At 54.1% G+C, this 24,518-nt stretch overlaps 1 protein-coding gene across 6 annotated transcripts; it reads left to right on the forward strand.

Moving 5' to 3' along the window:
* Positions 1-1,595: 1,595 nt before the first annotated feature.
* SCNN1A (sodium channel epithelial 1 subunit alpha) lies at positions 1,596-23,445 on the forward strand. 6 transcript variants are annotated; one of them, XM_032647110.1, is made up of 14 exons: positions 1,596-1,732; positions 2,666-2,788; positions 2,934-3,294; positions 10,537-10,804; positions 11,587-11,774; positions 16,848-16,951; positions 17,334-17,497; positions 18,010-18,108; positions 18,312-18,429; positions 20,905-20,983; positions 21,120-21,177; positions 21,306-21,361; positions 21,524-21,599; positions 22,026-23,445. In XM_032647110.1, exons 3-14 carry the CDS (start codon positions 2,939-2,941, stop codon positions 22,404-22,406), a joined length of 1,947 nt encoding a protein of 648 aa, XP_032503001.1. In that variant the 5' UTR covers positions 1,596-1,732; positions 2,666-2,788; positions 2,934-2,938; the 3' UTR covers positions 22,407-23,445. The 6 variants fall into 6 exon arrangements, with proteins under 6 accessions (XP_032503001.1, XP_032503002.1, XP_032503004.1 ...); XM_032647109.1 differs by lacking the exon at positions 1,596-1,732 and adding an exon at positions 2,325-2,448; XM_032647111.1 differs by lacking the exon at positions 2,666-2,788 and having other exon boundaries at positions 1,596-2,318.
* Positions 23,446-24,518: the final 1,073 nt, after the last annotated feature.

Raw genomic sequence — 24,518 nt, forward strand, 5'->3', positions numbered from 1 at the left:
TTTAAAACAGAGCCATGACAAGTGCAGGTCTCAGATTTCTGCTTTTTTCACAACAACAAGCTTGCTCTGGCCCGTTCCAGATCTGGAATGCTGCTGTGTCTAAGCTACCACACCCTGGCAGGTGCTACAGGGACACGGCGCCTCGCTCTCCAGCTCAGCCCAGCCCAGGCCTCTCTATCCTGCTCACTGAGCCCTTGAGAGGAAAACGAAAACTATTTGCAGTGAGGCCTTGGGCCAGTGGTTGGATTTCAGGCACCAGCCAGCAAATAGGAAAGGCAGGGATGTGTCTCTCTGAACCTCTGAGATGGGACAGGCAGGGTGCTGCGTACCGCACCTGTAGGTAGGATGTCCCTTGGGAAGGTGGGGACGGTAGAGAGAGCTTCTCACGGAGCCTGGGAGATAATCCAGGACCCTGATGGCTGGTCAATCCACGGACTCTCTGTGGGAGTGTGTGAAGCTTCCTGGTGTTCAAAACCAGGTGCAGGGGAGCCCCGGTTCCCCAGGAGTCTGTGGCTGGTCTCCTTTGGGGTGTACGGCAAAAGCCCTGCAGACATCCCCGTGCCGAAGAACAATTCCGCTCTGTCCTTCACTCTACTGCTATTAGGTTTTGTGTGCACGGAAAACTGGCTTATCTTTGCGGGGTGCAATTTCTTCATCTGGAAAATAAAGAAAAAGCCAGCCTTTCCCTTCCAAGGGGAGCTGCCCCCTATGCGTGTCAGGGAAGCAATGGGGCGCGTTTGGAATCCTGGTCGACAGCAGCTCTCACTTTAAGAGGCCACAGGAGACGGGCGCAGACAGGGCTGTACCCTGAGCCCGCTTGTTCTGCAAGACCCAGCAGAGATGCCACCTTCTCCGGGAAGCCTTCCTGAGCCCCCCTGGGTGAGTGCCTCTCCCTCCCTCCCCGCCGCCAGGCTCACTCAGCACTTGGCCTCCGCAGCTGTCGCTAGGACCCTTGTCTTATGCCATCGGGGCCTGCCCTCTCCCACCCAGCTACATCAGTGCTCAGGCTGGGCCCCGGCGCCTGCACATCCCAGGCCTGCTCCTCCAGCAGGCGGGAGAAGCCAGTGGACGCCTCCTGCAGGGACACAGTGGCAGACCTCTCACCTGGCTGTGTGGTTTGCTCTCTGTGCCTCCTGGGCCCTGTTTTGAGGCCTCATTCTCTGATGCCTTCCCTCTTCACTTGGCGCTTCACTATTCTCTCGCTCGGTTGCTTGGGGCAGAGAGACTTTGGAGGAAAAGCACAGCCCCACATTGAGCTTTTCCTTCCTTCCAGGGCTGGTGCGGCCTTGGGCCAGGCCCGGCCTCTTCCTCCGCATCTCCCTGCACAGCCCACATCCCTCCCTGTCTCCTCAGTGCCCCCTGTCCCTGAGCTCCCTGGGCTCCGGGGTTCTGCCCAAGTGCCCTGCCTGGCCCCTTCTCCGAGCACACATTCCTGCAACCCCGTGACCACAACTGGGGACATTACACATTCCTGGCCTGGCAGCCAGTGATGTAAAAAAGAACAGAATGTCCCCAGGGCCCCGCCCAGCCCCCAGCTCCACCTGGGCCCCTCCCTGGGCTGGACAAGGTAGGGGTGCTGGTGAGGAGTCATGAGGGAAGAGGCTGGACCAGCTCGGACAGGGAGAAGGGTGCTCTGTGCCTGGTGCCAGGTGGGGCCGCGAGGTGTTCCCACCTCAGTGAGCGGGGAGGGAGGTTGCAGACACACCTTCTCCTTCCTCTCCAAGGCCTGGGGGTGAGGCTGATGCAGGGGTGCCTCTGGAGGGATTCCCCAGGGAGGGGCCCTGGCTCCTGGAAGCCCGCACAGGGGGGCCTTCCTGCTGTCCTTCAGGGGAGGGGCTGCTTTTGGGGCCGGCTCCCTCCTCCTCACCCCGCTTCTCTGCCTCTCCTCCCTCCCGGTCCTTCACCCTCTCCTGGTCCATCCACCTCCCTTCTCCTGCCTTCCCTGGTCTCCTGGTCTCCCCACCTTAGTCTCACTCGTCCTAACTTGTCCTTTTTCCCATGCTTTGCCCTCCTGGCTTTGTGTTCAGGGTCCTTCTCCTGGTTCAAGACCTCTGACCCTCCCCTGCCGTTCTGTCTCCTGGTCCCCCTGCCGGCCAGCTCCCCGCCATTCCGAGGCCCTGACTCTTCTCCCCGCCACCTCTCGCCTTCCCCGTCCCTGTGCGCCTGTTACCTGCCCTCAGGCACCCTCCTCCCACCGAGGAGCTCTCAGCTCTGACTCCTCCTCTGCCCCTCCCCCTGCCCGGCTCACCTTTAATTGAGATGCTAATGAGGCTTCTGTCGCTTCCATACCTGGCGGGCGGGCAGGCTGCACCTGTCAGGTGAGGGGGAGGAGAGGCCGGGCTGCCAGATCCAGCTGGAAAGGAACCAGTCCCAGTCCAGCCACAACCCGGGAGTGGGGAACCGGAGGCCACCCAGGCCTCTTGGAGCCCTGCAGTCCTCGGGGCCGAGGTCAGGGCCAGAGACCGGAGGGAGCGGGTGGCGGGGGTGGGGGGAAAGGAAGAGGGGCAGGATCAGAGAGGCAGGCGCACGGAGAGGAGACAGGCAAAGCAAGGGAGCCCAGAGACACCCAAAGAGAAGCAGGAGGCAGAGACGGGGACAGAGACGGAGAGAAGCTAACACACAGATCCCGGAGGAAGAAGACCAAAGAAAGGGATTGACTCAGCAGGGCAGAGACCGCAGTGGAGACAGAAGGGGAGATTCTAGGACAGAAACCAAAAGGTGGCCTTATCAGGGAAGCAGGGAGGTCACTCCAGGGAAGCTCCAGCTCTTCTCGCCCCGACTGCTGCAGGTCAGCTGGCTCCCGGGGAGGGGGGCGGGCAAGAGAGGGAGAAGGTGGGCTGAGGGTGGGCTGAGGGCATGGCCCCGAGATGACGATGGAGGCACCCAGAGCCCAGGACTCAGTCCTGCCCCTCGTCCTCCCCGACCCACCCAAGGGCTCATGAAGGGAGACAAGCATGAGGAGCCTGAGCCGGGCCCCGAACCTGCGGCGCCCCCGCCGTCCACGGACGAGGAGGAGCCCCTGCTGGAGTTCCACCACTCCTACCGGGAGCTCTTCCAGTTCTTCTGCAACAACACCACCATCCACGGCGCGATCCGCCTGGTGTGCTCACAGCACAACCGCATGAAGACGGCCTTCTGGGCTGTGCTCTGGCTTTGCACCTTCGGCATGATGTACTGGCAGTTCGGCCTGCTCTTCGGAGACTACTTCAGCTACCCCGTCAGCCTCAACATCAACCTCAACTCGGAGAAGCTCGTCTTCCCCGCCGTCACCGTCTGCACCCTCAATCCCTACAGGTCGGTCTCCTTCCGCCGCTTCCCCGAGCCTGGGAGGGGGCTCCAGAGGGTACAGGGGTGCCCACCGGGCAGGCAGATGCTCAGACCCAGAGGTAGGAGACGACACTCCTGTCCCGAGGCAGACCTCCCTTTGGGCAGGATAGGGAGCCCCTGACCTGATGGGCTGGCCTTCGCTCTGCCCAGTGACGCCTTCCTAGTTCCCCGGGGCTTCTCCAGAGCAGGCTTGGGGCACCGACAGCTTCCTCCTCCAGCCCTTCATCCTCCCGCAAGTGGGAGGGAGTGCTGATGAGGTCAAGATGATGAGAACTCCAGAAGGGCAGGGTAGGGATCAGCCCCTCCTCCGCGTCAGGCGATGAATCTGACGGAGGTTCTGCGGTGGGGCCACGGCAGGGGCGGTGGGATGGGCGGTGGCAGCTGGCAGGGGCCCGGCCCTGGTACGGTGGTCTTGGTTGAGCAGGGGGGTTTGTTCTGGAGAAAGCAAAGTGGCGGGTGGTAGCAAAGCATTCTGTGAGCCGGAGGTGGGGGGCGTGGAGAGTCACAGAGCCAGGAGAACAGGACAGCCCTGGTCAGGCTGTTCCCCCAGAGGCTCAGGTGACCCTGCTGGGCTGTACAGTCCACCTGCCCAGGTGACTGACTGTTACGTACTTGGGTGTGTCCTGAAGTTTTGGGTTTCATCACTGTTCTTTGCCAATTTTCGGTCCGGGAGCCAGAGGGTGTGGAGGTGACCATAGAGAAGACAGGAGGGCAGGGCTGGGTGTTTACACACACACACATTTTCTGTGTGTTCACTCAGTCCTGCCACACCTTGGGACACCCGAGGCAGGCCAGACACAGGGCTGGGCACCCGGCAAATGGGTTCACCAATAATTCCTGCAGTTGTTGCCGAGGGCCAGGTACTCTGCTAGGTATTTGAAAGATAGGATGGAAGAGACAGGCATATAAACCAATAACTTCAGCTCACTGTGATAGGTACCATAAAAATTGTGAGGTATAGTCTCTGTCTTCAAGGAGTGTAAGATTTACGAGTACACGTGTGTGTGATCGCAGGAGTGTGTGTGTGAGCACACAAACGGGGTGTGCGTGCGATTGTGGGTGACTGGGATTGGTCACATGTTGGGGGTGGCATGTTCTGTTGTGTCCGAAGGTGTGTCATGAACTAATAAGGGTTGGGACCTCCTGTCCTACAGAGAAACATTGCGGGGCCATTTCATTGATTAACCCCCTTATAAGGTCCAGGGTAAGAGGCCAGTTACCAAGAAGCTGCCTCACGCACCAGACACAGCTAAGTACCCCACAGGCATCTCCTTTAATTCTCCCAACCATCCTACGAGGCGGGTACTATTATCATCTGTGTTTTACACTTGAGGAAACTGAGGCAAAGAGAGATAAGGCACAAGGTCACAGAGATAGTGACTCCGTTTGCCTGATCACAAATCACAAACCCCGCCTCTTCTTAACACCCCAGATGCGAACGTGGAATAAATGGAATCTCCGCTCAGAAGTTTACATCTCCTTTCTGAGCTTGTTTTATTTGCCTTCTCAGCCTTCTTTCTCCTCCCCTGCTCCCTGTGACTTTGCTTCTCCTCTTCCCAACCTCGTGCTCCTCTGCCCTAAACTTTCCCTCCTCTTCCCACACCCTCATCCCCTGGGGCAGTGGCGGAGGGGAGGGAGGAGAGGGCAGGCAGGCCTGAGGACTAGGCTGTCAATAAAATACTTGTGGTTGAAAGATATGGGTGAGAGATGGACAGGGTGGGGGTGAGTCTGTTGAGGCCTGCGTATTTTCCAAGGCTCTGCAGGGAGCAAGGCCCTGAACAGTAGTGGAAAAAGCCCCCAGGGAATGAAAACCAGAGCCCCAGCCTCTGAGGCCTGCAGGCTGGGAGGCAGGTGTCCACACAGGAACAAAATCCCTCCTGCATGACTTAGTGGGGAGAGAACACAGCACCCTGGAAGGGAGGGGAGTCAGGAAAGCCTCCTCAAAGCCGGGCAAGGGTATTGAACGTCTACTACGCGCTTGATCCTGCCCTGGGTGCTTTATAAGCACTACCTCATTTAATCCTGACAAGCCCATGGAGATGGGCATTATTATTTCCATTTTTGCAGATGAGGAAGTGCAGGTGAAGTAACTGAGCAGGGTCAAACAGCAAATAATAAAAAAATGAACAACGATAATGGCTAACACATGCAGTACTTAACACAGTACTTCATAGTACAAACAAATGAAAATTTTCTATTAATTAAATGATTTAATCTTCACAGCAGACCTCTAATGTAGATACCAGTATTACTCCCATTTTACAGCTGAGGAAACTGAGGCCCAGAGAGGTTATGTAACTTGCCCAAGTTCACACAGGGAACCGGTGGTGAAACTGAGATTCAAAAATCCGCCCCCGCTCCCTCCCCCCCCATAGGAGCCAGTGCATCCTAGGTCAGCAGCTGAGTCACAGACCAAGTATGTTTGATCTCAAAGCTCTCTCTCCCATTGCACTTTAAGGAGGGGCCAGGCAAAGGCATCCAGGGTTGGGGGGCTGGTGGGAGTCTGTGGGGAAGAGCAGCAGGAGTCCGGAGGGAGGAGGGAGGAGGGAAGGATCCAGGCTATTGGTTCCTGCTCCAGGAGAGAGGCAGGGAAGGGTGGACAGGTTGATGCAGCCCGGTGGGGGTGGGTGGTAGCCTAAGTGTGACCAACACTGCTGGCTGGCATGGGTACTAGAGGCAGAGGCAAGATGGGTGACTTGGACAGGGGAAGCAGGGAGGAGGTGGAAATCGTGACCAGATGCCCACCTGCAGGCAGCTGGGCGTGGCCAGCAGAGGGGGAGGAAGAAGGGGGGGCGTGGTTCTGAGCTGTTCTATAACAGCCAGAAAAGGGGACAAGGCTGAAGACCTTCATGCTAAGCAAGGAGGTGCTGAGAATCCAATGTGAAAGGTCAGCTACAGCAGTCCCCTCCTTTCTGGTTAACAAAGGGCTTTCTTCACCCCAGAGACAGGGCCAGACATATCCACATCAAAGCCCAAGAACTTATTTTTCATCCAGTCCTCGGAGGGATTGAGGCCGATTCTAAGGAAGAGCTTGGCATTCTTAGACAGCAAAGAAGGTCATGGAATCTTCCTTCCTGGAGATGGCAGAGCAGGGGGCATGGCGGTGAGGAGAAGGGCAGTGCCCCAAAGAGCTGCATTGAGGCAGGGGAAGGCTCTGAGCCGACCCTGCACTCCCACAGGATCTGGAAGGCAGGCTCTGCATCGGCAGGCCTGGCAGGGACAGAAAGCCCAGACCCTTAGACCTGACACTCTCCCAACCCCCTCCCAGGGATGGACTCCTTCACGTCAGGAACCTTACTACCTCTGTAGCAGCTGTTGCTGGAAAGTTCTTCCCTAGGTAGAGCTGCAGCTTACCTCACCGTCACTTCTACCCTCCGGTCCTGGTTCTGTCTCTTTGGAGAAACTCTAAAGACATCTTCTTCTTTGCCCGATGGGCCATCAGTTCAGGTGCGCCTGACTGTGCCACACTTTGCCAAGTCCACTGTCGCGATCTGATCTTCATCACAAGCTTGCTGGGTAAGGAGGGGCCTATCAGCTCAGAGTCAGAGGAGAAGACGGAGGTTCTGAGACCCTAAAGGCTTTGCAAAGGTCACCCAGCTGCTAGGTGGACGAGTCAGAAATGGAATCTGGTCTCAGGCTCCACGTTTGTTAAGACCACAAAGTCACAGGGCAGGTGAGCGGCAGGCAGTGCTCCTGTCTCCTCAGCCTTCTCTGCTTCAACAACAGGTTACTATTATCGTTCGCTTTAAAGAACAGTCATGACGATAATAACAACAGCGGCAGTTATACAGTAGCCACTCGGCCGGGTATTTTCCTCAGTACTTTTGATATATTAGCTCATTTAATCCTCACCACCACACCATGCAGCAGGTGCTCCCATTTTACAGATGATGAAACAGAAGCCCAGAGAAGATAAAGTAACTTCTCCAAGGCTAACCATCTAGAAAGTGGCGAGGCTAGGAAATGAGCGTGGAAAGCTGATTAGGTCTCAGTTCCTGTACCGTTTCCTTCTACTGCTGTTCTTTTAATGACCAGCAACAAACAAATCTCAGAATGTCAAACACACACCTGCCACCTGAGCTACATTTTCTCCTGGGAGAGGATGAGGGATAGCCGGCTAGACTTTTATGAGGGAGGTAGCGGAGGAGGACTGAGGACTTGGACTAGGCAGTGGCTGCACACTAGGACCTCCCGGGACTCTTGTAAAAACTACCTTGTTTGGGCCCCACCCGATCCCACCAAATCTGACTCTGGTGATTGAAGCCCTGCCCTGATGGTTCACTTTTTCTTTAATTGAGGCAAATTTACATACAGTAAAATGCACAAATCTTAGGTGCTCTTTGAGGCTTGGCGATCAAGATGTTGAACATTTCCATTAGCTGGTGACCCTTTGTAGTCAATTCCTTTCCCTCTCCCACTGTCATCTTCTGACTTCTGTCACCATCCATTAGCGTTTTCTGTTCTTAGACTTCACATAAATGGACTCACACACTATGAATTTTCTTGTATGTGTGTCTAGCTTATTTTGCTCGGCTTCATGTTTCTGAAATTCTTTCATGTGGTTTTTTGTTTGTTTGTCTGTCTTTGTTTTTTTTCTGTATCAGTCCCTTTTTACTGCTGAGCAGTGGTGATGGACATGTGGGTTCTTTCAAGCTTTTTGACTATTATGAATAAAGCTGCTGTGAGCATTCACATACAAGTCTTTACGTGTTCATTGCTCTTGGGCAAATAGCTAGAAGTGGAATTGGGTGAAATATACAGAGGGTTATAAGGTAGATGTAGATTTAACTTTAACTACCAAACTGTCCTCCAGACTGGTGGTACCATTTTAAACTCCCACCAGCAGCAATTCCAGATGCTCCACGTTCTCATCAACACTTGAGGTTGTCAGTGTCTTACTTTTAGCCTAATGGATGTTAAATGGTACCTCATTATGGATTTCATTTGCATTTACTTGAAGACTAATTATCTCGAGCACCTTTTCATGTGTTTAGTGACCATTTGTATATTTTGGGGGTTCATTTTTAAAACAATTTGTCTTTTTCTTGTTGATTCATAAGAAGTTTTTATATTTCAGGATTTCTTCTTTAAGTATATTTTTTAAAATATTTATTTATTTGGTTGCACCGGGTCTTAGTTGCGGCATGTGGGCTCCTTAGTTGTGGCATACATGTGGGATCTAGTTCCCTGACCAGGGATGGAATCCAGGCCTGATGCATCGGGAGTGAGGAGTCCTATCCACTGTGCCACCAGGGAAGTCCCTAGATATTCTTTATTCCAAGGAATTTTGCCCACCCCAAGGACATGAAGATCTCTTCTATATTTTCTTCTATAGTCTTTATGGTTCTGAATTTTTTGTTTAGGTCTATGATTCAGCTTGACTTAATTTTTGTATATGGACTAAGGTAGAGGTTGAGGTTCTTTGTTTTTTCTTTCTTTCTTTTTTTTCATGCACTATCCAGTTGTTCCAGCACCACCTATTTTAAAAAAATTATTTTCGCCATTGAGTTGAACTGGTGCTTTGGTCAAAAATCAGTTGACCATATATCTGTGATTATATTTCTGGACTCTATTCCGTGCCATTGATCTTTCGTTTATCCTTACATTAGCACTACACTGTTTTGATTACTGTGGCTTTACAGTCTTAAACTCAGGTAGAGTAAGTCCTCTAACTTGGCTCTTCTTTTCCAAAATCGTTTTGGTCATTCTAGGGTCTTTGCATTTCCATATCAATCTTAGAATCAGCCTGTGAATTTCTTCCAAAATGTCCACTGAAATTTTGATAGACACTTGAGTTGAATCTAGAGAGCAATCTGGGAGACCTCATGAGTTTCTTTTTCCTTCTTTTTTTTTTTTAATATTTACTTATTTATTTATTTGGCTGGGTTGGGTCTTTGTTGCCGCGCACGGGCTTTCTCTAGTTGTGGCGTGTGGCGGCTACTCTTCGTTGGGGTGTGTGGGTTTCTCATCGCTGTGGCTTCTCTTGTTGCGGAGCACAGGCTCTAGGCACACAGGCTTCAGTAGTTGTGGCACCTGGGCCCAGCAGTTGTGGCTTGCAGGCTCTAGAGCGTGGGCTCAGTATTTGTGGCGCACGGGCTTAGCTGCTCCGTGGCACGTGGGATCTTCTCGGACCAGGGCTCAAACCCATGTCCCCTGCATTGGCAGGCGGATTCTTAACCACTGAGCCACCAGGGAAGTCCCCCTCATGAGTTTCTGATCCATGAACATCTGCAACCCCTTTTATTTTGGTCTTGGTGGTTTGTTTCAGCAGGATTTTCGGTGTACAGGTCTTGCACTTCTTTCATTAGATTTATCCAGTGTTTGATGTTGTTTATGCTGTTTAATATGGTGTTGTATTTGATTTCGTTTTCCAAATATTTGTTGCTAGTTTGTAGAAATACAATTAATTTTTGTACATCGGCTTTGTGTCTTGCAACCTCGTTTAATTTCTAGGTGTTCTAGGTGTTTGTTTTGTTTTGGTAGATTCTATCCCTAAGGACCTGCTACTCTAGACTTTCGTGATGCAGAATATAGGCCTTGTATTGAGAAGAAGCAATGTGAGGATTTATACTGGACGGTGCTTAACTTACAGTGTTTGGGCCCCACCCGAAACTCATTAAAACTGAGTCTCCTCTGGTGTATGGTAGGCGGGAGGGGGCGCGGCGTATGCAGCATTGGCATTGGCATTTTTTAAGTTCCTTGGAAGATTCTAGAAGTGCAGTTGAGAACCCCAGACTTAGAATGTGTCAGGTGGCAGACGGACCCAAAAGCCACCCTCGCCGGGGCGGGAAGGGGCGGGGGAATGGGGCGGGATGGCGCGCGCATCGAGGGTCCCTGGAGTGTCTGGGGCCGGCCCGTCCACCCCCCACTCCCGCCCTGGGAAGGGTCAGACAAGTTCCGGGTTCCCTTCCAGGCCAGGGCTAGGTGGGAGGAGAGCGCCTCCCGCCTCTCCCTCACGATAAACACGCGGCAGTAAATGCCGTCACCGCCGGAGCTCACTGTCGCCTCCTGTTATTCCGCGGACACACCTGTCTGCACGCCCCCTCGCCCCCGAGATAGCCTGGGGGACCCCAGAACTATTCCCCGCAGGCTTCTCCGGGATGAACCGACCTCTCCGGTTACAGACAGGGAAACTGAGGCCCAGGGGCGCCGGGGATTGTCGCGAGGCCGCCGCCTCCTGGTCCGACCCTTTGCCATCGCCCCTCCCAGGTACACGGAAATGAAAAAGGACCTGGAGGAGCTGGACCGCATCACAGAGCAGACGCTCTTCGACCTGTACAAGTACAACTCCTCCAACACCCTCGTGGCCCACGCCCGCGGCCGCCGCGACCTGCGGGAGTCCCTGCCGCACCCCCTGCAGCGCCTGCAGGTCCCGGCTCCGCCCCACGCCTCCAGCAGAGTCCGCCGATCCAACTCCAGCCTGAGTGACAATAACCCGCAGGTGAACAGGAAGGACTGGAAGATCGGCTTCCAACTGGTAAGGCCCCGCCCCCTCGCCCCGCCCCTCTGGTGCGGCCCGGAGCCCGGGACTCCGCTCCGCTCCCTTTTCCTACCCACCTCTGCTGCCAGTGATACGAGGCGGACCCAGTCCGCTGGCTGGCAAAATGAATAAGTTAAATACTTAAATATGGCTTGAAAAATAAAATTAAATGGCATCTCTCTGGGCTCCAGCTTGTGGAGGCTCCTCGCTGGGGGCCTCTGTGGGAGCGTTTATGGGGTGGGAAGTCAGATCTACTGTGGAAAAGGCGCTTTCTGAATTCCAATCCCCCCCAGTGGGACTCAGTTGGGACCCTCCAGTGTGATGGGGCACTGGGGCTCCGCCGGCCTAAGACAGAGAATAGGGAGACAGTAACAAGGAAACTTTAAAAATAAATGGGAGAGAAGCAGAGAGAAGAAAGAGAGGCCCCTTTAGTGAGGGCGGAGCATGGTACCCGGAGACCGGGGTTCCAGTCCCCGCTCTGGTGCTGGCATGAACCACTTGATTCCTCAGTCTTCCCGTCTGTGAAATGGGGAGAAGAATCCTTGCTCCACCCTCCTCGGACTGCATAAATGACCCCGAGGTGTGTGCAGCTCCCGGTCTCCTCCATTAATCCTCTGCTCTCCGGGACCGTTCTTCTCGGGGCTTCTGTTTCTTCCCACTCTGGCTCCCCACCGCTGTCTATCCGTCTTCAGGACCCCAGACTATCCATTCCTTGACCTTGGCCCCCGTCCTGCTTACCCTTGCTGCTGGTCCTCTGACTCTCTGGTCTCTGTGTCTAGTGCAACCAGAACAACTCGGACTGCTTCTACCGGACGTACTCATCAGGGGTGGATGCAGTGAGGGAGTGGTACCGCTTCCACTACATCAACATTCTGTCCAGACGTCAGGACACTCCATTGCTGGAGGAGGAAGCGCTGGGCAAATTCATCTTCGCCTGCCGCTTCAACCAGGTCTCCTGCAATGAGGCGTGAGTCTGTCCCTGAGGCCTGGCTTCGTGCTCCCCATGGGGTCTCCTTCCCTGCGCCAGCCTGAGGCCCAGCATGGCCAGCACCCCGGAATGCTGGTTGACTAAATAAATGCTTGCGGGTGGGGAGGAGGGAGAAGCATTGACTTCAGGTCCAAACCTCTGCCCCAGGGATTGTCCTGCAGAATTTCTGCTGCTCCCTGCAGGGCTGGGTCTGAGTGAAGCAGCTTCAAATGGATGCCCTGGGAAGGCTGGGGTTGAGGTCCGGCTTTGAGAAACCAAGGGCTGGAAGCATGGTTCTCCATTTTTCTAAGGCCTCTTTCTCACTAGCATCAAACTCCAGAGTGCCTGGAAGGTCATCTGGTCCCCTGCCCCGCTTGCTCAGATGACGCGGCAGTAGTGGTATAGTGGACACGTCACGGACTGAGTCAGAGTCTAACACCTCAGTTCCTGCTCTGGCTGTTTCTTCCAGGCCAGGTGACTCTGAGCATTTCACATCACTCTTCGGAGCCTACTTCTTTGTAACGTGGGGGAAAGGAGATTCATTCAATGTTCATTGAACAAGTATTTTTGACTGTCTGGGCTGTGTGCCCGTCACTGTTGTAGACATTTGGGATACATCAAAGAAGAAGAAGAAAAATCCTTGTCCTTTTGGCACTTTTTCTTTCTTTTTCTTCTTTTTTTTCTTTCTTTCTTTTTTTGGCCACACCGTGCGGCATGCTGGATCTTAGTTCACTGACCAAGGATTGAACCCACGCCCCCCGCAGTGGAAGTTCAGGGTCTTAACCGCTAGACTGCCAGGGAAGTCCCTTGGCACTTTTTCTTAAGTGATGAAGATGATGATAACATCTATCTCCAAGTGCAAGAGATGACGAGTTGAGAGCACTTTACACACTGCAGTGACTGGTGGGTCTCATTACTCCTGGGAAATGATACTCACACAGACGAAGTGACTTGCCCTAGGCCACCAGGCCAGCCCGAGCCAAGGGTCCTCCCCACTCTACTGCAATGCTCGCCAGGCATTCTTTCAGTCACATCTCCTGTCATAATGTCCTTGCAAAGAGGTCGTGGCAGCTGCCAGCTCTCTGAGGGCTGGGAGAGGCTGGGGTAAAGGGAGGTCCCCTTCTGTAGCCTCTGGCCCCTCCGACCCCCGCCTTCCCCTCCCTATTGCTCCGTGTTCAGGCACCATCTCCCTGCCTCTGCCTGGCTGAGGAAGGGCGTTGACACAGCGTCTCCACTCTACGGGGACCCCTGCCCTTTCCTGTCACTAGGGCCACGTGTCACCTGGTTCTGCCACCACCCCTCACCTGGAACACACACTCTGCCCAGCGCACACCTTTATTCCTGTCTCTTGTTTCTGTGTTTGTTTGAGGACAGAAGCTGCCACTGGGGAAGTGAGACCAGTACCTGAGCCTGGGTCAGCCCACACCTGCCCCCGACTTCTCTGTCACCCTCTCACTTTGCCTGCCCCAGGCTGCCGCCTCCCCATCAATGGAAAGTCCATCGTTCATCTCAGTCCTGATGCTTAGGTCACTTCCTCAGTTCAGAGCCTCATTTATCACCGGGATTATTATAACCCTTCTACTTTGTCTCTCTGCCTCTCAATCCTCCCTTTATTCTGCGACCACAGGAAGCTTTAATACTTCAGGGTTCTGCCCGCACTTCACTGTACTTAACTATTCCAGTCAGGCCCGTTTAAAATCCTTCAGTGTCCCCCTGGCCTTCGGAATTGAGTTCAGTCCTCTCCTCCCCCGTGTCCAACACCCTTTCCCCTCTCTCTATAATCTTTTTTTTAATAACAGCTTTATTGAGGGACTTCTCTGGCGGTCCAGTGGGTAAGACTCCGTGCGCCCAATGCAGGGGGCCCGGGTTCGATCCCTGGTTGGGGAGCTAGATCCCACATGCATGCCGCAACTAAAAGATCCTGCGAGCCACAACTAAGACCCAGCGCAGCCTAAATAAAAAAATAAGTATAAAAAAAAAACAGGGGCTTCCCTGGTGGCGCAGTGGTTTAGCGTCCGCCTGCCGATGCAGGGGACACGGGTTCGTGCCCCGGTCCGGGAAGATCCCACATGCTGCGGAGCGGCTGGGACCGTGAGCCATGGCCACTGAGCCTGCGCGTCCGGAGCCTGTGCTCCGCAACGGGAGAGGCCACAACAGTGAGAGGCCCGCGTACCACAAAAAAAAAAAACAACAACAAAAAACCCAGCTTTATTGAGATATAATTCACATACCACAAAATTCATCCTTTTAATGGCTACAGTTCATTTGTTTTTAGTATATTCACAGAACTGTGCAACTATTACCACTGTCTAATTATAGAATATTTTCCTCGCTCCCTGTTCCTTCCCCTCCTCCAAGCCTTGGCAACCACTATTCTACTTTCTGTCTCTATGGATTGCCTACTGGGGACATTACATATAAATGGAATCACACGATATGTGGTCTTCTGTGACTGGCTTCTTTCGCTTAGCATCCTGTTTTCAAGTTTCATCCATGTTTCAGTGTGTATCAGTAATACATGCCTTTTTTTTTTTTTTTTTTTTTTGGCCACGTTGAGAGGCATGTGGGATCTTAGTTCACCAACCAGGAGTCAAACTGGTGCCCCCTGCAGTGGAAGCGCGTAGCCCTAACCACTGGACAGCCAGGGAATCCCCCCAGTTCCTGCCTTTTTTCTGACTAAATAGTTTTCCATTGTATGCAGAAGCCACATTTTGTTTACCTCTTCTTCGGTGGATGGACGTTTGGGTTGCTTTCACTTTTTGGCTATTATGAATAATGCTGCTATGAGCATTCTTGTACACGTTTCTGTATGGATGTATATTTTCATTTCTCTTAGGAGATACCTAGGAGTGGAATTACTGGGTCACATAGTAATTTTATATTTAACATTTAGAGGAATTGTCAGACTGTTTTCCAAGTAGCTGCGCTGTTTTGCATTCTCCCCAGCGGTGTGTGAGGGTTGCAAATTCTCCCCAGCCTCCCCTCGTTATATCTGTCCTTTTGACTTTAGATGTCTTAACGAATCCCTATACTCTTTTTAAAAAAATTTATTTATTTTATTTTTGGCTGTGTTGGGTCTTCGTTGCTGTGCTCAGGCTTTCTCTAGTTGGGGCGAGCGGGGGCTACTCTTCGTTGCGGTGCTTGGGCTTCTTATTGTGGTGGCTTCTCTTGGTGCAGAGCATGGGCTCTAGGTGTGCAGGCATCAGTAGTTGTGGCATGCGGGCTCTAGAGCGCAGGCTCAGTAGTTGTGGGGCATGGGCTTAGTTGCTCCGTGGCATGTGGGATCTTCCCGGACCAGGCCTCGAACCCGTGTCCCCTGCATTGGCAGGCGGATTCTTAACTACTGTGCCACCAGGGAAGCCCCTGAATCCCTCTACTCTTAATAGCAAATTTGTATAGCTCTTACTGAGCGCTAAGCACCGTTCTGAGTGTAATCTAACCCTCCCAGCACCCCTGTGAGGTCAGTAGTACGACTATCGCCATTTTATCGACGAGGAAACTGCAGCACAAAGAGATCAAGTACCGGGGCTGGTCCTCCAGCTAACACTGGTTAGAGCTAGGATTCAAGTACAAGCTGTTTTGTTCTGGAGCGCGTGCTCTTCACCGTCACGTTATACTGCTGCTCATATACACATTCTCATAATGTGTTTACTGTGTTTCTCTTTGTATGTGTTTTTACCCAGTGTGTATGTAATGTGGACATAAATGGCGTTGTGTTATGTATCTCACGTCACTTTCTATTTTGTAAACTAAGCTCTGTGAGTTTAAGAATGATCCATGGTGCTGTGTCTACGCTGTTGATTCCACCTGCTGCAAACAGCCCGTGGTGTGCCTCTGTCACACCGTCCCTGTCCCTCTCCTCTGAGCAGGGCTCACAGGCCTTGCAGGACTGGCCGCTTCTTTCTTCCTCCCTCCCTGAGGGAAGCCTTTGTTCTGGAAATGCTGACTTCCTCGCCCTTCCCAGAATGTGCACCAGTACTCCACACCCCTGCGCCTTTGCTCTTCAAGGCCGATGGAGCATTCCAGATCATCTAGTTCCATCTCCTCCTTTCACAGATGAGGAGAGTAAGCTTAGGGAAAAACGGCTGCTCAAGGCCGTGCAGCCAGCGCCCCGCTCCTGACCTCCGTCCAGCCTTCTTTCCTCTCCTACTTCTCTTCCTTCCTCCTCTGCCTCTCTTGGCCCAAAGCCTCGTCCCCCTCTTCTCCCTGCTCCCCTCACTGGCTCCCAGAGGGCAGGGTAGTTAGAACACAGATCCCCTCTGTTCCCGTGTGGGCTCTAGCTGCAGCCCCGCACAGCCTCCCTGTTGGGGGAACCTGTGATTTGCTGTCAAATCGTGTTCCTGTTGCAACACAAATCTGTGATTCCTTTCTCTCTGTTCCCAAACTTATCCCAGCCCAGCTTTGGACCTACCAGTGGGAGGCATGCTGACGTGAGAGGCCCAGTTCCTGCCCTCGCATCTGACCTTCCTCCTTGAAGCTTTGTGCTCACGGGTCCCACTCTCTTCCCCCCGGACCCCCCTTCCCTTCCGTTCATTTGTCAGCTAGTTGTTAACGATCTCCTGTATCTCCAGTGTGCCAGGAACCACACCACTACCCTAGAGATGATTCGGACATGAGTGAGCTGTGGCTCCTGTCCTCAAGGAGGTTATAAACCAAATGGGGAACTAAGAGTTAGACATGCGAGAAGCTAGGGATGCTGCAGGAGTACATAATGCAGCACAGTGACGGGAGGGTCACAAGGCCAGTGAGGTCAGTTGGCCTCACTGTAGGGTGGAAGGGAAGGAGCCTGGGTAGAAGGAGCCTGGGCTAGAAGATAACTGATCTGCGTTGGTGTCCCATCTCATCCTTGCTGCTTGTGTGACCTTGGGCAGCTACTTGATCTCTCCGAGCCCGTGCTCCCTCTTCCGTGAAGTAGGGATGATGCCCAGTGGAGTGACTGAGGGCTTGTGGGCAAGGCTCCCAGCGCTGTGTTGGCACATAGTAGGTGATCAGGAAACAAAGGGCTCTGAAAGTCTTCCTCTCCCTGACCCCCTGCACTTTCCCCTCTGACCCCGCTCTCTCTCTCCTGCATAGGAATTACTCCCACTTCCACCACCCGATGTATGGGAACTGCTACACTTTCAACGACAAGAACACCTCCAACCTCTGGATGTCCTTCATGCCTGGGGTCAACAACGGTGCGCCATCCCTGACCTCGGCCCCAGCCCCTCCCCCGCGCTGTGCACCCACATTTACCCACCTTGAGCCCGCGTCCTAGTGATGCTTGGGGCCTCACTGCAGCATGCCCATCTGTATCCCAGAAAGATCCTCTTTGTTTTTTCTCCCCCGTGGGCATCACGTGGTGCATTCCAGGTGTGGTAGGAATCCTGTCCCAGTCCTGCCTTCCGCTGCCCCTCACCCCAACCCCGCATCCAGCTCAGGGGTTGCCAAACCCATTTGCAGGTCTTCCTGAACTTGCTGCACTGGGAGGCTTAGAGACGAGGCAGGGTGGGCGGGTGGGTTTCCACCCCCAGATGCTTCTCCCAGACCCCCCTCACTCTGTTCCCTCTGCACCCCCAGGTCTGTCCCTGACGCTGCGGACGGAGCAGAATGACTTCATCCCGCTGCTGTCCACGGTGACCGGGGCCAGGGTGATGGTGCACGGGCAGGATGAGCCTGCCTTTATGGATGATGGAGGCTTTAACCTGCGGCCTGGTGTGGAGACCTCCATCAGCATGAGTAAGGCAAGGAGGCTGACTGGGAGGCCTGGGAGGAGAGCCTCAGATGAAGGGCGGGGAGAGGGCCTGGGGGGTGACAAGATGAAGGGCGGGGAGAGGGCCTGGGAGGAGAGCCTCAGATGAAGGGCGGGGAGAGGGCCGGGGAGGGGTGACAGCCAGAGGACCGAAAGAGGTCGTGCAGGGGGAGCCTCGAGTGCGTGGAGGTCTTCAGGAGCAGAAATCAGGGGTGAGGGCCCCGGCCGAGTGGGTGTTAGGAAGTAGGGATCCAGAGGGGTGAAGCTCGGGCGAGAGCACCGAGAAGGGGTGCGGGGCATGCTTGGGGTTCCAGGGGATGCTCCGGGCCCAGTGTCCTTGGAAGTAGTCCCGGGCGTGTGTTTGGAAATGGTGAGGCAGATAGGAGAGGAGGTAAGGTAGGACATACAGCCTGGGACTGAGGGAAGACAGAGGCCAGGAAGAGGCCTTGACAACCAGAGGTCTGACCTCTGACCTCTGACTTCTCCATGTCTCCGCATTCGCAGGAAGCCGTGGACAGACTTGGGGGTGACTATGGCGACTGCACCAAGAATGGCAGCGATGTCCCAGTGGAGAACCTTTACGGTACCAAGTACACACAGCAGGTGAGGCTCAGCCTGTTTCTATGGCGACCATCTCCCAGCCCTGCAGTGCAGGTCAGCCAAAGCCACAGGGTGTGTGGGGACGGGTGGAGAGAGGGATGGAGGCGCATTGCGGGGACTGGTTTGTGCTCCCCTCCCCTGCCGTTTGGAGCTGCGTCGGGGAGGGCAGTCCTGACCCCCTCCCCCTTCATTCTCTCCTCCTGCAGGTGTGTATCCATTCCTGCTTCCAGGTGAACATGATCAGGGAGTGTGGCTGTGCCTACATCTTCTACCCGCAGCCCAGGGGTGTGGAGTTCTGTGACTACAGGAAGCATAATTCCTGGGGTGAGACTGCGGGAGGCCCAGACCCACACCCCACTTGAGCCCAGGACAATCCCAGGAGCCCTGCACCCTCAGTGCCCTGGCTGTGGCTTCCGGCTCCCACGGTCTCTGGCGGGTTCTCCTGCCGACTCTTGCGTTCCGGCCCTTAGATGCTACCCCTCTCTGTTTTCCTCTCACTCTCTGTGTCTCTCCTCTATCTCTGTTCCTCCCTCACAGTTTCTCTCTCTCTCCGTTTTGGCTTCTGTGTGTTTATAATGGGATGGCCCCATTTAAAAATAACTCGCAGCAAAAAGGAAGGAAGAGCCATGAAGCAGATCTCTCCCGGGTTCTGCGCTCTGACTGTAGCTTCCCGGCTCACTCCCCAGGGCGCCAGCCAGGCCGGTGCTGGGCACTGGCACTGGGGGCAGGAAGAAAATACTAGACGTTACTTGCATCTGCCTCATTCCCTAACATCTTCCATTTTATGTATGTTTTATAATGTACATAATGTATCAGTGCAATAGGAGTGGGTATGTCATTTAGAAACCCAATACATAGATTGGAATGGCTTACGGAGGAACGTTTTACCTAGAATCTGGAGGGCACTAGATTCTCCTCCTGACCCTGGTCTAGGAGCCGACCAATCCCTTTTCCTTTTTTCTACAGCTGAGTTATTCAGCAGGGAAGCTGTGCTTAGAGAGAAAGAAAATCCCCAAGAGACTAGAAGATAGAGGGCAGGCGTCCCTGTGCACATGCCCTTACCTGGCACAGCTGACCCCTCCAAGGGGACATGGCAGGGGCACAGCAGACCCTAGAGCTGCATGCTGCTTCTGTCTTGGCTCTGCTGTGTTCATCTTTCTGCCTACTTCCTTTCCTGGCTCTGCTGCACTCAGCTTTCCCCCTGCCTGTGCTCTGCAGTCGGCCTTCCGGCCTTCCGATTCCTGGCCCTCTGGCCTTAGAGCATCACAGCGCATCAGAGCTGGAGGGAAGCTCAGAGGGCGTCTGGCCTGACGGGCTTCTTTCTCAGATGAACAAGCTGAGGTTCCCGAGGGAAGACGCGATGTCCCAGGACGCGCAGAGCAGGGACTCTGCCCACTGCTCCCCCGACCCCCAAACAGTGATTGCTAAGTGGTTGTGAATTTGAAAAAGATCTTCGAGAGAAAAATAACACTGCTGTTTGCTGAGAAGCTGTGAGGATGAGGGAGAGGAGCTTGGCTGAAAACACAGTCTGTTGAGTTTCCTGAGGATGGCTTACTCCCAGAGAAAAGGGCCTAGCTGTTTCCCACTCTTCCTAATTAAAGATTAATTATGTAATTAATAATATAAACCCTGGTAGACAGAGAGATTTGGGTCAGAAATGAAGAAGGACTTCCGGACGGGTGACTAAAAGTAGCAAGAATGACAAAATAACCTGACTTAGAACTTGGGAAATAGGGGTGAAGGGCGAATTCATGGTCCCATTATTTTTTTTCCTTGGTAACAGCTTTATTGAGGTAATTCATTTCCCGGATAACTCACCCAGTGAACGTGTACCGTGGAACTTTAGTGTACTTTCAGTTTTTAGCACAGTCATAGAGCTGTGTATCAATCAACACAATTTAGAACCTTTTCATCACTCCAGAAAGAAACTACGTACCCATTAGCCCTCTCCATCTCCCCTTTCCCTGCGACCACAGGCTCTCTCCCTGCCCCTACCATCCCATGCCCCTCATAACCACTAATCTCCTTTCTATCTACCATAAGATTTACCTGTGTTGGACATTTCTTATATCACAATATGTGATCCTTTGTGATCGGCTTATTTTCATTAGCATAATGTTTTCAAGGTTCATCGCTTTGTAGCACACATCAGTACTTCATCCCTTTCTATGGCTGAATAATATTCATTGTGTGGATGGACCACATCTTGTTCATCAGTTGATGGACCTTTGGGTTGTTTCCGTTTTTTGGCTCTTGTGAATAATGCTGCTCTGAACGTCTGTGTACAAGTTTTGTGTTGAGTTTTCAGTTCTCTTGGGTGTGGAATTGCTGGTGCATAGAGAAGTTCTATGTTTAACCTTTTGAGGAGCCGCCAGACTGTTTTCCACGACGGTGGTACCATTTTACATTCCCGGCAGTGATGAGTTCCAGTTTCTCCACATCCTCACCAACACTTGTTATTGTCTTTTTCCATTATAGCCATCCTAGTGGGTGTGAAGGGGTATCTCGCCGTGTCTCATTATTCTTACACTAAAATTGTTCCCATTTCCTTCTTTGACTTTTAAATGTTTGTCCATATCCTGTGCATCTTCACAGAGGTGTACCCTGGTTGATTTTATTTTTTATTGGGCTTAGCTTAATTTCTTCAACATCTTCTGGTGCTGCCACTCGGGAGGCATCACCGTGACGCTACGTAATACTCTTGTGAAGTGGGCGCCAGGGATCTTGGGAGACCTCTTGGGTGTGGGGCGGAGAAGGCTGAGGGGGCCTAGGGAAATGAGCACATCTCTGCACCCACAGGCTACTGCTACTATAAGCTCCAGGACGCCTTCTCCTCAGACCGCCTGGGCTGTTTCACCAAGTGCCGGAAGCCATGCAAGTGAGCATCCCCCCCACCCCCCCGGAGCGCAGGTTGGGCAGCTGGCTGCTTGGCTAGGTAGAATACGGGGTCCTCAGCCCAGCTTTGAGTGGGAGAGCCTCACCCCCCAATCACTGAGCACCTTCTCCGTCCCCAGTATGACCACCTACAAGCTCTCTGCCGGTTACTCACGATGGCCCTCGGTGACATCCCAGGTAAAGTGTGTGTGTGTGTAACATTGTGGTCTTCTGGGCATATGCTTATGGTTGTGTATGACCCCACCCCATCCCTGTAAGCCTGAAGACTCTGGGGTGACCCCATTGACACCCCAATCCTTTCCCAGGACTGGGTCTTCCAGATGCTGTCCCTACAGAACAATTACACCGTCAAGAACAAGAGGTCAGTCCTACCCTGGTTCCGGCCCCGGGAAAGGAATCTTTTGGAGGGAAAACAGACCTGGGAAGAGGGGTCATTGATACGGTTGATTGGAGGAGGGTGTTTCCGAGCGGCAGAGAAGTTAACCCTCTGCCATTTCTTCCCACCCTCTCCCCAACGCCAAAGAGATGGGGTTGCCAAACTCAACATCTTCTTCAAGGAGCTGAACTACAAAACCAACTCTGAGTCTCCCTCTGTCACGGTGCGTCCTGCCTCACTGAGGCTGGGGTTCTCGTGGGGATCTTAGCGGGGTGGCTGTCCGTAAAGACGAGGGATGGCCTCTGTGGGCCAGAGGGTTTGGGCCTCGAAGGCGGAAAGGGGATAGGGCAAGGGTGAGGATTAGAAGGTGGGAAGGAGGATGCTCGCTGGGGGTGAAGTCTCTGGGGCAGGGGGTGACGGACGATGGGGAGAAGGCCCCTGAGACAGGTCTGGGTTTCAGCCGTCCCCGTCGTGGCCTGGTTCTCAGCTTTCCCTGGAAGAAACCAACCAGTGGCCGTGTGCTCCCAGGGGAGGGGAGCAGAGGCCAGGGCCCCGGGACCAGGAGAGGCTGAGCGGGCTGGCCGAGGGCCTACGGGCAGGTGGGCAGGGTTCCTCTGCTGAGTGGTCAGTGTGCCTCTCCCCCTTACAGATGGTCACCCTCCTGTCCAACCTGGGTAGCCAGTGGAGCCTGTGGTTCGGCTCCTCCGTGCTGTCTGTGGTGGAGATGGCCGAGCTCATCTTTGACCTCCTGGCCATCACATTCCTCATGCTGCTCCGGAGGTTCCAAAGTCAATACTGGTCTCCAGGCCGAGGGGGCAGGGGTGCCCAGGAGGTGGCCTCCACTCCACCTTCCTCCCTCCCCTCCCGTTTCTGCCCCCACCCCGCGTCTCCACCAGCATCCCTGGCGGACCCTGCCACCTCCCTGGCCTTGTCAGCCCCTCCACCTGCCTATGCCACCCTGGGCCCCCGCCTGGCTCCATCGGGCTCCATGGAGGCCAGCTCGTCTGCCCACACTCCGGGGGAGCCCTGAGAGGGAAGGGCGGTGTCCCCTCCCCACGGCAGGCACTTCCCTCGGTGGGCGGGGACCAGCCTTGGCAGGATTAGAGAATGTTTGGGGCTGCCTCTCAGAGCTGCCCAGCTGCCTGTGCTGTGGGGCAGGGAAGCAGGCTGGATAGGGGGCTGAGGAAATTGTCTGGAGAACCATGGCCAGCATGGCCTCGGTTCCTGCCCTGTACCCGCTGGTCCTGCCTCAAGAACACTCCGGTTTCCCCACCCGAGTGCAGACAAGTCCTCTTTTCCCTTGGATCAGCCAAGCCAAACTTGGATCTTTGACAAAGAACTTTCCTTGGAAACAACTGACCACCAGAACAAAACACAAACAAGGGCACACAAAGCCATGCACGGTTTCCTCCTCAAAGATGACTGGATTCAGCCCCAGAATGGCCCTCCACGCTGCTTTCCAGGGACACAGACATTTGCTCCTCTTCTTGAACTTGGGTGGGGAACCCCACCCAAAAGCCCCCTTGGTTGGTTGCTAGGCAATTCCCTTTCCCTGACTCTCAGGGCAGGGGCTGGAACAGCTCAGTGTAGTAAAGACTTGGCCATTCCCAGTCGGAGTCCCAGGACTCTTCCAGCCTCACGACCCCATGCCCCCACGGAGCCACACCCCAGCGCCTCTGCCCTGCATCCCTGTCCTTTGGAACTCTGTGTCTCTGCTCAAGCTATTTCCTTAGCCTGGAAGCTTCTCCCACCATCTGCTGGAGAACTCCTATGCATCCTTTAAACTCCAGCTCAGATACCATTACTTCTGTGCAGGCTTCTGCCCCGTCTTGTCTTGCCCAGGCGTGACCACTTCCCTATCCTGTGGACTCCCATAGCACACCAGAACATCCATGGAACTGCAGATGTTGCATTTTACTTTCCTGTTTGTTTGTGTCTGCGTCCCCAGCTAGGCTGAGCTCGTTGTGGTCGGGATTGAGTCTTGTTCATTTATGGATCCTCAGGGTCTAGCCCAGTATCCTGCTTGGAGCAAGTAGGCAGGTACTTAATAAATGTTGCTGCATAAAGAATGTCTGGAGTGCTGGATGGGGGCACCATGAAAGGGTCAGGGAGTGGATGCAAGTCCTGGGTCACTGTCCAAGCACCTGGGAGGTCCCGGCTTGGGGGGAAGGGACAGTCTCCCGTACCCCTGGCTGCACTACGGAAATGACCATTCTTCGGGGGCCTTAGGAGAGACAAACTATCTTGTTAGTTCCTCCATGGGCATTGCTGAGCATCTGCTATGTGCCCATCACCATGTTCAGGTGGGAGGTGAAGACAGGTGCCCTTCCGTCAGGAGACCTGCTGTGCGGCTCCTGGGATGATGTGCCCCTGTCCGCGGCCTGAACCTCCTTTCCTTCCCAGCCTTGGTTACCACCACGTGTAACCCTCTGCATTCGCTGAGTACCACTCACCACGCAGCTGCAGCGTCTCCGCCCTCATCTGCCTTGTCTGCAGCATCCTCACCTGCCTGCCTCCCCAACAGCTGCCCGCTCGTGGTGGAGGAGTATGAGAAACAGGCCAGGCTCCTAGGAACCTCAAAGCCTGTACATTCTCACTCACGTCATCACAGAGAGAGCAGCATTGGGAATCTCTCCAGCTTTTATTTATTTTTATTATTTTTTTTTGCGGTACGCGGGCCTCTCACTGTTGTGGCCTCTCCCGTTGCGGAGCACAGGCTCCGGACGCGCAGGCCCAGCGGCCATGGCTCACGGGCCCAGCCGCTCCGCGGCACGTGGGATCTTCCCGGACCGGGGCACGAACCCGTGTCCCCTGCATCGGCAGGCGGACTCTAAACCACTGCGCCACCAGGGAAGCCCCAGCTTTTATTTTAACAAAGGACAATTGAGGGATGTCTGAATCGAACCCGGGTTTCCAGACCCCCCCGGTTCCTTCCCCCATTCCAGCATCACACCTGGAACTCAGAAGTCAGCCTTCCTCATCCTCTTTGGGACCACTTCCCCTGCTGCCTTGGTCTTACTCCCCTCAATTGTAATCTCACCGTCCTGAGGAGCCACGTGAATCTTGGGAAAGCTGGGGGATGGTGGAGGGAGCGGGAAGGTAGGAAAGGTCGTGACGAGGAAGTGGTGTGACGACTCCTGAC

This window comes from Phocoena sinus, chromosome 10 (genome assembly GCF_008692025.1).
Source record: "Phocoena sinus isolate mPhoSin1 chromosome 10, mPhoSin1.pri, whole genome shotgun sequence".
In the NCBI taxonomy this organism is placed as follows: Eukaryota; Metazoa; Chordata; class Mammalia; order Artiodactyla; family Phocoenidae; genus Phocoena; species Phocoena sinus.

Bases quoted from the DNA above. Each gene is read 5' to 3' on its own strand.
- SCNN1A (XM_032647111.1), top strand. From the start codon at position 2,939: ATGAAGGGAGACAAGCATGAGGAGCCTGAGCCGGGCCCCGAACCTGCG. The intron at 16,952-17,333 runs GTGCGCCATCCC...CTGCACCCCCAG, and splicing joins CATGCCTGGGGTCAACAACG to GTCTGTCCCTGACGCTGCGG. The intron at 17,498-18,009 runs GCAAGGAGGCTG...CCGCATTCGCAG, and splicing joins CCTCCATCAGCATGAGTAAG to GAAGCCGTGGACAGACTTGG.